The following is a 15,544-nucleotide window of genomic DNA, read 5'->3' as shown; positions in this document are numbered from 1 at the left end:
TGTAAAAATATTAATTGACATTTTTAAAAATAACATCAAGTACTATTCTCAAACAAAGTCATATCTTGTGGGGTCTCATTGCCTTCTTTTGTTTAAGTTACACAAATGTTTATGCCTCTACTGAGGCACATACCATTGTTTTCAGAACTAGAGAACAAAGTGTATAGGAAGTTAAATGGAAATGTACTTTAAAAAAGTCATCAGCATCAAACATAACCACAGCCTTGGCTCAGTTAGTAGCATGCTCAGCTCTGAGTCAGAGGGTTGTGGGTTCAAATGTCACTCCAGGATCTAAGCACAAAAATCAAGGCTGACACACCAGTGCAGTACTGAGGGAGTGTTAGAGGTGCCATCTTTCTGATGAGACATTGAACTAAGGCCCCATCTGCTCCCCCAGGTAGATGTAAAAGAACCCTTACTATTTCAAAAAGATAAGGGGACTTACCACCACTGTCCGAGTCAATATTATTCCTTAATAAATATTACAAAATAAGCAGATTATTGGGTCAGTTAGCACAGAATATTCTGTCTCTGACATGCTGCTGTAGCCAGACTATTTACGTGACTGGTCGAGTTAAGTTTCTAGTCATTAGTGAACTCCCCCAGATTGTTTATATCAGGGAATTTGACCTCTGCAATGTGATTAAATATCAAGGGGTGGTAGTTACATTTGTTTGTTAGAAATGGTCAGCCTGGCACTTGTGTGGCACCACTCAGTAGCCCAGACCTGATTGTTGCATGCAGAATGGAACAGTTCATTGGCTGAGCAATTGTAAATGTAACTGAAAATTGCAATCATTAACAAACATCCCTGTGCCTGACCTTATGATGGAGGGATGGTCACTGATGAAGCAATTGGGACTTGGACACTTCCATGAAGAACTCCTGAAACTCATGAATTCCGGAGCTGAGATGATTGTCCTCCACAACCACCTTCCTTTGGTTTTAACAGCAACAGGACAGGGGGGAATAAATAAAGAATTTTACAATCAACAGAAGTGCGATGAAGGGTAATTACACATTCGCTTTGGGGAACTGTTCTAAGTGGGAATGCAGGACAGAGAATAGGAGTGCAATCTTGTGGGTATAATGTATCTCATTCTTCAAATCCTTGCAAGTGTGACTTCTCCCACTGAGATCAGAAAATCACCCTTTAATTTAGTCTTGCTGAAATACCACCTTCATTTGGATGGATTATTTTTGTTTAGTAAATTATCTCAAATTTCCAGGCAGGTTGGAAGTAAAGGACACCATGTGGTTATTCCAGTATCAGTGGACCAGGGAATGTGTGATTCTTTGTTGATTCAAAGAATTGACTTTTTTTGGCCTTATCTTGCAGAGTGTTACAAAATATAATGGAACGCAAGCCAAAATCATACTACATTCTTGCACTGGATGACTCAAAGCACAAGCTGAAAGATATAGTCAAGGTAAACAATTGGAGATCCCTCCTGAAAGAAGGATGTGTATTTATATAGCCCCTTTTACTTCCACTGGTTATTCCAAAGTGTTTTACAGCTAATAAAATATTTTGGAAGTTTAGGATGGGATATTCCGCCTTTTCCTGTTGGCAGGATCTTCCTGTCCTGATGACAGTAACGTCCAACTGTGGGGTTCCTGGCAGTGGAGGATGTGAGCAACAGTAACCCCCATTGCTACAGTGGGACTGGAAGATCCTGCCACCAGCCAATGGTGGGCCACCTCCACAAAACACAATGTTGGGGGGAGGGGGGAATCCCATATTAGTTATGTGTTATAACTGCTATAATTTAAGAGGTTAAGTTTCAATCTGTTCTATTTTGATTGTGTTATGTACCCTTATAGAGTATATAGGTCATTGCAGCATATAAATACTTCCAATGATAGATCTTGCATTAACTTAATTTCAACCTACAAAATAAAGGAACATAAGAAATAGGAGCAGGACTGACCATTTGTCCCCTTGAGCTTGCTGATTTGATTGTGGCCGTTATTCTGCCTTCCTTCCTAATGCTAACCTTTGGCTCTCTTGTCATTCAAACATTTATAAGGAATCACTGGAAATCAACCTAGTAAACCTCTGAACTGCCTATAGTGCAAGTATAAACTTCTTTAAATAAGGAAAGCAAAACTGAACATGGTACTCCAGGTGTGGTCATACCAATTTCCTGTACAGTTATAACAAGATTTCCTTACTTTTATATTCAATCCCCACCTTGCAATAAAGTTCAACATTGCATTTGCCTTTCTAATTGCTTGCTGTACCTGCGAAACATGCGACCAACCCTCCCTACATCTCCACTTCCACAAAATTGGTTGAATAATTCAGCCTTGAACTTATTCATTCATAGATCAGGGACTGGGTCCATAATCGATTGAGGCCCAACCCAGCCCTGAGCCCGTTGAGATCCAGGTCAACATGGACTATTCACATTGCTGATTGACTAGAAGTTCCTGTCAGCATGTGACTGAGGACTTAATACGTTCCATAACTAAACTATAATTTGCCTCAAGAACTTTGACACCACCCAGGGCAAAGCAGCCCGCTTGATTGGCACCACGTCTACAAAAATCCACTCCTTCCACCACTGACGCTCAGTAGCAGCAGTGTGTGCTATCTACAAGATGCACTGTAGCAAATCACCAAAAATCTTTAGACAGTTCCTTCCAGTCCCATGACCACGTCCATCTAGAAGGACAAGGGCAGCAGCTACATGGGAACATCACCACCTGCAAATTCCCCTCCAAGCCACTGACCATCCTGACTTGGAAATATGTCGCTGTTCCATTGCAGTCGCTGGGTCCAAATCCTGGAATTCCCTCCCTAACGACATTGAGGGTCAACTCACAGTGAATGAACTGCAGCGATTCAAGAAGGCAGCTCACCATCACCTTCTCAAGAGTAAATAGGGATGGGAAACAAATGCTGGCCAGCCAGCGACACCCATGTCCCACGAATGAATTAAAAAAAAGATTGTCCACCACTTTCTCGTGGGTGGCTTCATACAAAATGGGATTGGGATCAGGGCACCAAACTGGCATGGAGGCCAGTGGTGCAAAATTGTGTGCTTACCAGCTTCTGCAGTGTTGGGACATTTTTTCTTTGAGCTGACATGCTGGGCATCATTCCGTTGCAGTGCTTCATATGGATGTTAAAGTTGCTTTGACAATTTTCAAAGAAATACAGAGTTTTCTTGGTGTCCTGCTCAATATTGCTCCCAACCAATACTACAGATTAGCTGGTCATTTACCTCAATTCTGTTTGTGAGATTTATTAGTACAGTATATATCCCTCTTTTGTTTATATAATAGAGTTCACAAGAAATTCATTTTGTGAAGTGCTTTGAGACATTTAGACATGATAATTCATTTTTTATATGCATATTCCTCATATAGGATCAACTATATCAGCATAGGAAATTTAGTGATTGATCTCCTGATCTGCATTGCTTAATTCTACCTTGGACAGGGTTTTCAAATACCAGGAAATTGAGAGGTCTCTAAAGAATAGTCGAATGTCAAATCCAGTAGTATTATTTTGAGAAACCGAGTAAATATAATAATTATCCTAACAGGCGATCAGCAAACTTGGACCTGGCAAGATCCAACACATTCCTGAAGAAGATGCCCTACTCAGCTATGACTTGACAGTCAGTACATCATTTATTTAACTATGTTCACGCTTAACTGTTTGAGTTTCCATTGTATTCAGCAAATTCCAAAGGTGTGCGGGTTAGGTTGATTGGCTGTGCTAAGATATTGCCCCATAGTGTCCAGGGATGTGTAAATTAGAGGGATTAGTGGGTATAATATGTGGGGATATGGGGGTAGGGCCTGGGTGGGATTGTGTTTGGTGCAGACTCGATGGGCCGAAGGGCCTCTTTATGCACTGTAGGGTTCTATGATTCTATGATTCAAAGTAACAAATTGGCTTTCCATGGCATTTGCAGTTTGGAACAACAGGTTTATTTGGTAGCAAACACCACTAGCTTTTGGAACACTGCTCCTTCGTCAGGTGAGTAGGGAGTTCTGATCACAAACAGGGCATAGAAAGTGATCAGAACTCCCCACTCACCTGATGAAGGAGCAGCACTCCGAAAGCTAGTGGCGTTTGCTACCAAATAAACCTGTTGGACTTTAACCTGGTGTTGTGAGACTTCTTACTGTGTTTACCCCAGTCCAATGCTTGCATCTCCACATCATTTGCAGTTTTGCCAGTGTTGCCCATGTTCTAAGAACAAAGAAAGTGGGTTATTTCCAAAACATTGTCACTGCTGAATGTACTTTCTTCCATAGCATTCATACGTGAAAATTTGTCCAGCCTATGTTTCTGTCATAAAGTTGGGATGGTTTCATTGAACTATAGGCTCTTGGCATGCTGCACTTGCCTCATTAGAAACCATTGCTGGAAAAGGGCAGAAAAAGAGCAGCGTGAGAATGAGAAAAGAAAGAGAAGTTGGCTACGGAGATTAAAAGGAAGAAACAAAGCTGGAGAATGTAGGAAGCAGGAATGGGCAGTAAATTGGAGGCAAGACAAGTTGGCAGGCAGATTTAAGAGGGAGCAGAATAAAACTGGACAAATTATCGGAAGAGAAAACACGAGGCAGGAACAGTTGCAAACATACTATGGGTGCTGAGCAGTGTAAGGGAGAAGGAAGAGGTGACACTAGCTTATTTTCTACAAACATTTCAAGTAGTGGGCATTACAAATGATAGAATACAGAAATAGAGAGGAGCTTCTTCATTATCTGAAAAAGAAAAGGCAAGCTAATGTGTTCACTGGCATAAAAACAGAGAATGCTTGAAATACTCAACAGGTCAGGCAGCATCTGTGGAGAGAGAGAAACAGTTAACATTTCAGATTGATAATGCCTTAGATTTCTGAGAGATATCTTTGACCTGAAACGTTTCTCTCACTCCACCTGCCAAATATTTCCAGCATTTTCCATTTTTATTTCAGATTTCCAGCATCTATTGTGTTGTATGACATTTTGAGTTGGCTTGTTTCACCAGAATCTTTCACCTAGCACACCTTGGACATTGCTAGTGTAATTCTATCTTCACCGACAAGGCAAAACTTCCTCGAAACATTTTCTTTATTTAATTTCGCCTTTCAAAATTTGAAGTTTTAGTCTTTAATTTCACTTTCTGTTCCAACAGCAATCAGATCTTGACCACTTGATGGTGAATCTGACATTGGAGGCCTTTTTCATCAAGGAAAACTTCAACATCCACTGGGTGGCTGAAGCTGGTGTTGTGGAGAATATTCAGAACCTTATTAAAGAGTACAAGCAATCTCGAGCGCTTCTGGTAAGGTGATTCATTATCTCAGTGATTGATCATTTCTCATGGAGATCTTTTTACAGAATTTCTTTGGGCTGTTTAAGTATCTGGAATTTTATGTTCAGCCTCCTACTTAATTCTTTCATATATAGAAATAATGACGTATGGGGAAAGCAGAAGCAAGCACATTCCAATGAAAGGACTTGAACTGTTAACTTTGTTTCTCTCTTCATAAATGCTTTCCTCACCTGCTGAGCATTTCCAGCTTTTTCAGCTTTTATTACAGTAAGTAAAGATGCTTTGACACCACCTACTCTCACCCACCCCATTCTTTGGACCATTCATTCTTTCCCTATAGTTGACAGTGAGAAATTTTGCTGTTATTTTGCATTGGATACTTCTTAAAATTAGAAGAACAATAGTATTTATTTTCAATGTAGTCCCATTGCCTCTTCAATTTTCTCCCATTCTGTTCTGAAGACCTTGGATCATTCTGGATTATTGTTGGCTCCCCTCTGTTACCCCATTCAAATGGCTATTCTTTATAAGTCAACCAAAACCTGGCGTGTTCAAACCTTCAGCCAATTCTATGTACAGGTGCCAAGTGCTGACAACCTGACCCCCAAAGTAATTCCATCCATATTTATTTTTATAGTCTCTTTTATCGGCTTCAATTTTATGGGACTGCATGTTTGAAATGCATTGTTTTAGCACCTCTGCTTCATTGCTGAATAATCTGCAAATCAGAATATTCCACTAGGCCCCACAAGAAAAGACCTCCTTCCTCCCAGTTTCCCTTCAATGTGACCCTCCCAAAACCCCTCTCTGCCTTTTCCCCAACACCTTCTGTGTAGAGGTCAATAATTATTTCCCATCTTTCCACATGGGTGGGGAGTGGACTGAAAAACATGTTAATGAGGCCTGGGAGTTAAAATACTCACCGCACCATTTACCCATCCAAAACATGCCAGGAGTTAAATTTGGAGCCTGTATGTTTGCTAAATATGATGTTGGACTGGGGTAAGCACAGTAAGAAGTCTCACAACACCAGGTTAAAATCCAACAGGTTTACTTGGCAGCACTAGCTTTCGGCATCTCAGGCTCCTTCAGTCACCTGACGACGTATGGGGAAGCAAACACATTCCAATGAAAGGACTTGAACTGTTAACTTTGTTTCTCTCTTCATAAATGTTTTCTTCATCTGCTGAGCATTTCCAGCTTTTTCAGCTTTTATTACAGTCAGTAAAGATGCTTTGATGCCACCTACACTCACCCACCCCATTCTTTGGACCATTCATTCTTTCCCTATAGTTGACAGTGAGAAATTTTGCACTGGATACTTCTTAAAGTTAGAAGAACAATAGTATTTATTTCCAACGTAGTCCCCTTGCCTCTTCAATTTTCTCCCATTCTATTCTGAAGACCTTGGATCATTCTGGATTATATTTGGCTCCCCTCTGTTACCTCATCTGAAAGCTAGTGCTGCCAAATAACTCTGTTGGACTTTAACCTGGTGTTGTGAGACTTCTTACTGTGTTTGCTAAATAGTCAGTAAAGCATTTCACTGCTCCCTCCATGTTTGTCTTCTGCTTTCCTGCTGGAGAATATTTCCTTTACTTTCTGAAAGCCTTGTAGGATGTTTTCATATTCAGATAAATGTGTTTTAGCAATTACTTTAATTTCCACAGCCACTAAAAATCGCTATTCTGGGACCCCCTGCAGTGGGGAAAACCTCGGTGGCAGAAAAGTTGGCCAAGCACTACAAGCTGCACCACATCAAAATAAAAGATGTCATTGACGAGGCTATAGCAAATCTGGTATGTTTGTTCTAACTAGACATAAGAAGAGTCAGAAATGAAAAAAGACCTCTTGACCCATTCAAGCGTAACCCTCCTGTACCCATACTTTCTAAAAGTACCATCCAGTTTTATGTTAAAGAATCCCAATGTTCTTACTTCCTCTACCCTGCCTGGCAGATTATTCCTCACACAATTCACTCTTTGAGCAAACCTTTTATCCCTGAACTAGGTTTAAGTTTCCTTTGAACTAATTTATTTATTTTAATAAATGTATTTATTTATTGATTGCCACAAGTAGCCTTACATTAACACTGCAATGAAGTTACTGTGAAAATCCCCTAGTTGCCACATTCTGGCGCCTGTTCGGGTACGCTGAGGGAGAATTTAGCACGGCCAATGCACCTAACCAGCATGTCTTTTGGACTGTGGGAGGAAACTGGAGCACCCGGAGGAAACTCATGCAGACACGGGGAGGACATGCAGACTCTGCACAGACAGTGTTCCAAGCCGGGAACCAAACCAGAGTCCCTGACGCTGTGCGACAGCATTGCTAACCGCTGTGCCACCTTGCCACCCATAAAATATGGATCGCTTCATGAATTTGCATATCATCCTTGCACAGGGGCCATGCTAATCTTCTCTGTATTGTTCCAATTTTGATGTATGTGCTGCCAAAGTGAGCATATTACTATCCATGCCCTCTGCTCCATTTATTTCTGGGTCACTTTGAAACAATAATCTATACTGTTTAATATCTTGTATGTCTCCATGTGATCCATCTTAATTGCCCACTTTGACAAGAGTAATACTTAAGATTCTCCAAACTTCCCTGATCCCTCATTCCATTTACACATGGGGAGCATGTGGTCACTTTTCTGCGGTCACTTGTCCCTGTGCAGATTTCATTGATTTGCTTCTCCAGAAATATTGCAGTGTTACAAGCATCCGGTTACTTTTTGTGTTTTTTTTGTTGCAAGTTTATTTTTCTCCTCGATAGCTCGTGTGTGGTTTAATGGCTGCCAGCCTCCTCATTAACGTGTGTGTTCTTCGTGTGTAACCTAAGCAATTGGCAGCAAGCTATTCAACTATGGATGAATCACAGTCCTGTTATCTGCTGATGTTTGCATAATTCATGTTCCTTCCAGAGGAGCAGATACTGCATAGAAGGTGATCTGGTCCTCCTTAGCCTAGAGGCACTGAAGCCAATTGGAGTATACTTTCTTTCACCTTAACTGAGACATGTGACTCAGCACTGACCAGAGATGATGGCACAGTGACACAGCGTTAGAACTGTTGCCTCACAGCACCAGGGTCCTGGGTTTGATTCCCGGCTTGGGTCACTGTGTGGAGTTTGCACGTTCTGCATAAGTTTTCTCCGGGAGCTCTGGTTTCCTCCCACAGTCCAAAGACGTGCGGGTTAGGTGGATTGGCCATGCTAAAATTTCCCGTTAGTGTCACAGGGACTAGCTAGGGTAAATGCATGAAGTTATCAGGATAGGGCCTGGGTGGGATTGTGGTCTGTGCAGACTTGATGGGCCAAATGGCCTCCTTCTGCACTGTAGGGATTCTATGAATGCCACGTGGCTTCTGCCGACTGAACTTAGCTGAGGTCTACTTTGAAAAAAAGCAAATTGTGAGTTATTTTCACAGCTTTGTTTCAAACTAAATGTTCATCATTTTAGGAATTAAAAATTACACAGCCTGAAATTGAGGAAGAGGAAGAAGCTGAAGAAGAAGGTGATGAAGTGACAGTCAGAGATGCCCAGGAGCTCCTTGACCAAGTCAAAGAAAATATGGAACAAAATGCTGGTAACGAATAATAAATGCATTTATTTTTATTTATGAATAAATCAAGATAAAGGGTTGCAAAATTTTTTAAACATTGCATCAAGTTGTAAGTCCATGTATGGCTACATAGGTACTATCATAGCTTCCTCTCACCATACTAATCCAATCATTTATTTCATTGATTCTTTCCTTTGAGTTTATGTCAGTAGAATTAATCAGTACTTAATGTAAGGACAAGCTCACATTGCAGACAGCCGCCCCTTAACAATTTTGTTAACTTTAGTCAAAATGAATTTCCTTTACAGCTTGGAACTGATTGGTGACTACCCTAATTTCCATTATGTTGGCTTGGATTATTCCTCTTAAGGCAGATGCATGGAGTCAAGAAAGTTCCTCCCTCACAGCACCTGCCTGCGGAGAAACAGCCCCCAAATGGCTGGATTTTTGTTCTGGGGGGAGGTGGGTGCTAGAGTTTGGTGTGTTGTCGCTGGAAAAAGTTTGAAAGAAGCCACAGAGGCTGCCAAGCATGTTTAAGAAGCAATCAGGCAGTAATACTATAATGATATCAGGCATATGTCATAAAACAGCCGATAAAATTGCAAGCATCAAGACAGCAGACTGTTTTTATCAAAATTTAAAAAATAGAGACTCAAATAATCTGACGGTCCAACAATTCCACAGACCATATTCACTTTTTATGCATGTACCAATCTACTCTTAGAAGTGTAGGTCACACACTGGGAAATGGCTCTAAAATGCAGCAACTAAAGTGGGCCCAGATGGGTTAAGGTTAAACAAGATAAATATTCCAGATTTGGGTGCCTCGCATCATTTTGGATAAGGCACGGAGTCTCTCTGACTCTGCAAAAATCACAGCACCTCAAAATGTAAAGCCCAAGATTCCATATGCTTTTCTAATTGCTCTCTGGTTTAGAGAACAATGCATTTTCTGTTACAATCTAACTGATGGACTCTTTTGTTTTCAACTTTGTAGGTCGCCTTGATGATTCTTTCGTCACCAGGTTTGTGAGGGAGAAGCTGTTATCTATGCCATGTCAGAATCAGGGTTTTATTCTCGATGGTTATCCTAAGACGTATGCACAAACCAAGGAACTCTTCAGTGGTAAGCTTTATACACTTCAATATAATTTCACAGTTGTCATCTTGAATTGCAGTTAGCCCCAGTGCAGCCTGACATGCAAGCCCAAAGAAACACACAGTGACTTTGATTAGAATGAGGCTAGGAATGGATATATGTATAAATATACTTATGGTAAGTAACGGAACATCCCATGATAACTCATTTTTTGAACAAAATCAAATCCTGTTCATTGTTATTTTTCAGTCCATTGTTAGATCAATTTGTCACAATTACAATACAGAACTCAAGAGTATGATGGCATATTCGTCACTACCTTAGAGGAGTGCCGCTCTAACTACGCTCAACAAGCTCGATACTATCCAGGACAAAGCAGCCCATTTGATCTGCATTCCATCTCAACCTTAAGCATTCGCTCCCTCCACCATGAGTGCTTAGAGCAGCAGTGATTTGATTGGATTTATTATTGTCACATGTATTAATATACAGTGGAAAGTATTGTTTCTTGCGTGCTATACAGACAAAGCATAGCGTTCATAGAGAAGGAAAAAGAGAGGGTGCAGAATGTAGCATTACAGTCATAGCTAGGGTGTAGAAAAAAATCAAATTAATATAAGATAGGTTCATTCAAAAGTCTGATGGCAGCAGGGAAGAAGCTTTTCTTGAGTTGGTATATGACCTCAGATTTTGTATCTTTTTCGTGAGGGAAGAAGGTGGAAGAGAGCACGTCTGGGGTGCACGGGGTCCTTAATTATGCTGGCTGCTTTTCTGAGGCAGCGGGAGATGTGGACAGAGTCAGTGGATGGGAGGCTGGTTTGCATGAAGGACGAGGCTCCGTTCACAACCCTTTATAGTTTTTTGCAGTCTTAGGCAGAGCAGGAGATATACCAAGCTGTGATACAACCCGAAAGGATGCTTCTATATTGCATCTGTAAAGGTTGCATACCATGTACAAGATGTACTGTAGCAAGCCAAGGCTTCCTCATAAGCACCTTCCAAACTTGCCACCTCCAGGGCAGCAGACATATGGGAACACCACTATTTGGAAGATCCTCTCCACAATGCTCATCATCTAGACTTAGAACTATATCGCCATTCCTTTACTGTTGCTGGATCAAAATTATGGAACTCCTGTCCACAGGGACTCAGCATTCAAGAAGGTGGCTCACCGGCATCTGTTCAAAGTCAGTTTGGGATGCATTGTAAATGTTGGCCTAGTCACTGATGCCATGAACAAATACAAAGGTAGCCTGAAATTTACAAGCTTCCACCATCCAAGGCAGACTTACACTTTGTGGAGATGTGCTCACCTTCATTTCTGGGCTCCCCCACATGACATTACACCCCACCCAACCCCGGCCCCTTTTCCCCAAAGAATGCAAAGGCACAAACCTCAAAAATACATGAATTGATCTCTGCTTTTTAACTTTTAAAAACATGCCTGCATGAATAATTGCTGAATTGAAATCCTCATGTTAGAATGATAGTGAGGATGATCAGTATTGCAATCTGTGCCTTGAGGTGAGCAAGCATGGAACTTGGAACTTGCTGATAAGCAATGGGATGGAAAAATCAGCCTCTTGGGTTGCTGTTGTTGGCTGGCCTCCTGACACCTGGGGATCGAGTTGGCCTTCTCCTGATCCCCTCACTACTCAAAGACTGCTGACTCTGACCAGCTGCCTCACCTTGGTTCATGGCTTTTACCTGGTGCCACGCTGTTGTTGGCTGGCTTGCCTTCCTCAGCCCTGGTTGAGTCGCCTCTCGCCTGCTTTCCTCTATGGTTGTTGACCAGTGTGCTCACCTTGGCTTGCGGCTTTCACCTGGCACCTCGTGCTTTGCCTCGCTGTTGCTGGTTGTGCCTTTATTCACAAAAATAAAATACAGCATTTTCATCCTCTGCCTCTCTTGTTCCTTGCATGCACGCACACCTCAACATTTGGACCCGTCTGTTTTCCTGCTTTAAGCGGACTCGGCCAAACAGAGTCTGATATTCTCTAAATTGCCTGCTGATAGGCTCTCTTTTATTTTGAACCTATTAGAAAATGCAGAGTTATCACTCTGGTGCCCATTGACACCAGCCGGTGCAAGGCTCCCCCTTCTCCCCACTGATCAGGACCCTGTGCCGAGGCATGGTGTGTTTCATTGTAAACCCCCCTCACCATTGGAAGCAAGAAGCATCGTGATCCCAATGCTTGTTTTCAGTTTTGCAGCTTTCACCTCTCTTCCTGTTCTCCTTCTCAGTTCTCTCTAACTCTCTAATTCTTACTATTTCTGTCAATTGTGGAAAAGTAATCGAAGGGCTAATAGACCACTGCAAAATGACAATGTGAATCTGGGTGCTGGATGTAGTGAAGCGAATGAACCTGATGCTAATTCACACTGGCTGCCACTTTGCTGCCTGGCATGACTTTTAGAAACAGTGAAATGGTACAAGAAAAATTGCACTTGAGGCACTCACACAGAAATAGTGGGAGACAAACAGAGTGGAGGGGAGATAAAGGGAGTGACTATTATAGAGAACAGAAGAGAGAAAGACTGAAAGTGTGAATGAAAATAAACAAATAATTAGGGGAAAAAAGCCATCCAGACATAAAGGATAACACACAAATGGAAAGAATTAGAAAGTTGAAGCAACACAAAAAAGGCATATTTGAAAAGAGCTGTTACTTCCGATGGTGGCAGCACATAAACATGCTGTCTGATCATTTAGTTAATAGTAGCGAGAAGTCAACACTAAGTGCATTGTTAAATGTTTGCATTCCTGAACAGGTGGTGCAAAATTGAGGCTAACATGAGTTAAAGCCAGCCAATGTCTCTAATGGGGAGAGGCATTTTGACTGGAGGAGGTATTGGAAGCCATTCTAAAAGTGATTATGACTTGGGGACCTCTCAGTAATAGCAATAATGGCACAGAGCAGGCTCCAAGATTTTCCAAAGCTGCCCTGGAGGCCTTGGTGCAGGAAGTGGCAGGGGAGGAGTAATGTCAACAATGCACAGGAGGCTTTCCAGACAAAACTTGCAAAGTTAGTGGGACCAACAGATATCTTCAGAAGTTAATACCAGGAGTCTGTTGAAGTGTCACAAAATGTTCAATGACTAATCAGTGAGTGCATCTTCAAATGCCATATCACCACGAGCTTAACACACAATTTACCACACCCGCATAATACAATGGCCAACAATTTTATCAATTAACCTGGCATTGATATATTTTACCGTAATGTACCACACATAGAATCATAGAATCCTACAGTACCAAAGGAGATCATTCAACCCATCGGGTCTGCACACACCACAATCCCACCCAGGCCCTATTCCCATAGATAACCTAGCTAGTCCCCTTGACAACTTAGCATGGCCAATCCATCTTTGGACTTTGGGAGGAAACCGGAGCACCTGGAGGAAACCCACACAGACAGAAGGAGAACATGCAAACTCCACACAGACAGTGACCCAAGCCTGGAATCAAACCGGGGTCCCTGCGCTGTGAGGCAAGAGTGCACTGTGCTCCCAAATCACACACCTCACATGGTTTGCACACACTATTCAACCCCAACCATGTCACCCGAATGTAGTCAAGCATGGAATGAATTTTAAAAAATCAATCTATTGAGCATGCTTATTTCTCTAGAACAGGTGAAACTGGAATATCATGAGCTGTGCCCAATATATTTAGTCTCCTGAGAGAGGTAAATAACCACACAAAACTTCCAAAATGATAAGGCTATATCAAACATCTCCTTGACTTGCTATATATATATATATGAGTGATTTAATTTAATCCAGCTCAGTTACATTCCAGCAGCCCAGACACTACTGCGATCTTTTAGAATCTGTATTAATCTGTGACTTACTCTTTTTCTCATCTTGTAATGTAGTTGAAGAGGAAGAAGAAGAAGAAGCTACATTGAGCAAATTACCACAATACGACAAGGTTATTACTCCAGGTTGGTAATGTTTCATTATATTTATGATTTTATAAAGCTATCTCAATAATATTAGTCATACTTTATTTTTTGTCATTGCCATCTTGCAATGTCTACTGTCTTCAGTTAAAGAATCTATCTGTTGTTGGTCTTATTTAATTGAGTTAAGGGTGAAAAGGTAATTTGGCCCATCAGGTTTGCTCTCTCCAAATGTATGATCTGACCCATAGAGGACCTTTTTCCTCCTCTTAGCTCTGAAGGGAAACATTTATTTGAAGCTCCCTCATAGGTAATCAAGGAAAGCTCCAGAATAATAATGCACCACTGAAATTTAAACCTGTTACGTGGGCCTCCTCATCCTTGTTGAATTCATTTATGCCTGAATTCCCTAAGTTTTTCTCTTCTGACTTTTCTACACAACTATCCTCACTCAATTTCACTATACATTAAAATGCTCAAGTCCACACAGATCACGACACAATCAGTTTTGCCTTCTTTCTGCTCCTGAGGTCTCAATCACCAACAAGGCTATCTCTGACTACTTCCTAGACTCTCTTAGCACCCGCATCACCTCCAGTCTCCTACTACCTAAAAGCTCAGCTATTTACTTTAAAAACTTATGTTCTTCTGAACCCCCACCCATTACATATTTGCCAGTAATTCAAGTTCCTGTGTGCCTTCTCTCCACAGAGTTTATTTTTGCTTTGGATGCCCCTGATGAGTTCTTGAAGAATCGCGCCTTGAATCTGCCAGAGAGTGTTGTTGTTGGAACCCATTATACACAAGACAGGTTCATGCGCCATCTTGCTCAATTCAGGGAACAAAACACAGAAGATGAGACACTCCTGAATTACTTTGATGAGATTGAGATTCATCCTGTACACATTGGTAAGCTTGATTGATGCCTATGAAATGACTAACATGAGATATATGAGGAGAGGTAGTCCATACGGGTCTTTGACAGTGCTCTGCCATTCACTAACATCATGGTTGAACCAACACCAACTTCACTTTCTTGTCCAATCCCAACTCCTTGATTCACTAAGGGTCTAAAAGTAAATCAAAAGAGTATTGAATTTTCTTATCAACTGTCAGTTTTAAGGGAGTCACACATTACCCACATAAGTGATCTGAGGCAGTTTATTAATTTTTTAAGAAACAACTGTTTAAATATGATGCATCAGCTGAACAGATCAGAAAAACATATGGCCATGACGGGAGGGAGCACTTTACTGATCCTCGAGGATAAATGGACGGATGGCACAGAGTGCATTGATCTCTGTGGCTTGTGGGTACTATGGTTTCCTCCAACAGTCCAAAGATGTGCGGGTTAGGTGGATTGGCCATGGTAAATTGGCCCTTAGTGTCAGGGAGATTAGTTAGGGTAAATACATGGGGTTATGGGGATAGGGCCTGGGTGGGATTGTGGTCGGTGCAGACTGGATGGGCTGAATGGCCTCTCTCTGCACTGTAGGGATTCTATGGATTCTATGAAGTCTCAGTCTGGAATAGTGAACATCTTTCCAGGTATACCGAAATTTACTATATTTGTCCCTGCATCCTCCAAAGCAAGTATTGATGCAGCCTACATTACAGCCATCCAAGGCCTGTCAAGAATCACAGTGAGATGGTCATTTTTTTTCACTTCAGACACTAATAACTTAGACTTA

General features: G+C 41.5%; 1 protein-coding gene and 1 non-coding gene across 2 annotated transcripts in view; one reads left to right on the top strand and one right to left on the bottom strand.

Moving 5' to 3' along the window:
- Window positions 1-15,544, top strand: part of ak7b (adenylate kinase 7b) — a 51,527-nt gene that overhangs the window by 30,657 nt on the left and 5,326 nt on the right. The window contains exons 8-15 of the mRNA XM_080202272.1: window positions 1,340-1,430; window positions 3,555-3,629; window positions 5,140-5,289; window positions 6,951-7,079; window positions 8,744-8,870; window positions 9,844-9,972; window positions 13,827-13,895; window positions 14,565-14,762. Coding sequence (XP_080058398.1) covers window positions 1,340-1,430; window positions 3,555-3,629; window positions 5,140-5,289; window positions 6,951-7,079; window positions 8,744-8,870; window positions 9,844-9,972; window positions 13,827-13,895; window positions 14,565-14,762 — 968 coding nt within the window. The remainder of the gene's footprint in view (window positions 1-1,339; window positions 1,431-3,554; window positions 3,630-5,139; window positions 5,290-6,950; window positions 7,080-8,743; window positions 8,871-9,843; window positions 9,973-13,826; window positions 13,896-14,564; window positions 14,763-15,544) is intronic.
- Window positions 7,639-7,745, bottom strand: LOC145352852 (U6 spliceosomal RNA). Its single transcript, XR_013888612.1, has one exon. It is a non-coding gene; the product is annotated as a U6 spliceosomal RNA (small nuclear RNA).

The sequence above is a fragment of the Carcharhinus amblyrhynchos genome, chromosome 14, assembly GCF_965287045.1.
Source record: "Carcharhinus amblyrhynchos chromosome 14, sCarAmb.v2.hapA, whole genome shotgun sequence".
Taxonomy (NCBI): domain Eukaryota; kingdom Metazoa; phylum Chordata; class Chondrichthyes; order Carcharhiniformes; family Carcharhinidae; genus Carcharhinus; species Carcharhinus amblyrhynchos.
Note: the sequence above shows the minus strand (reverse complement) of the source record. Positions and strands in the feature narration are given on the sequence as shown.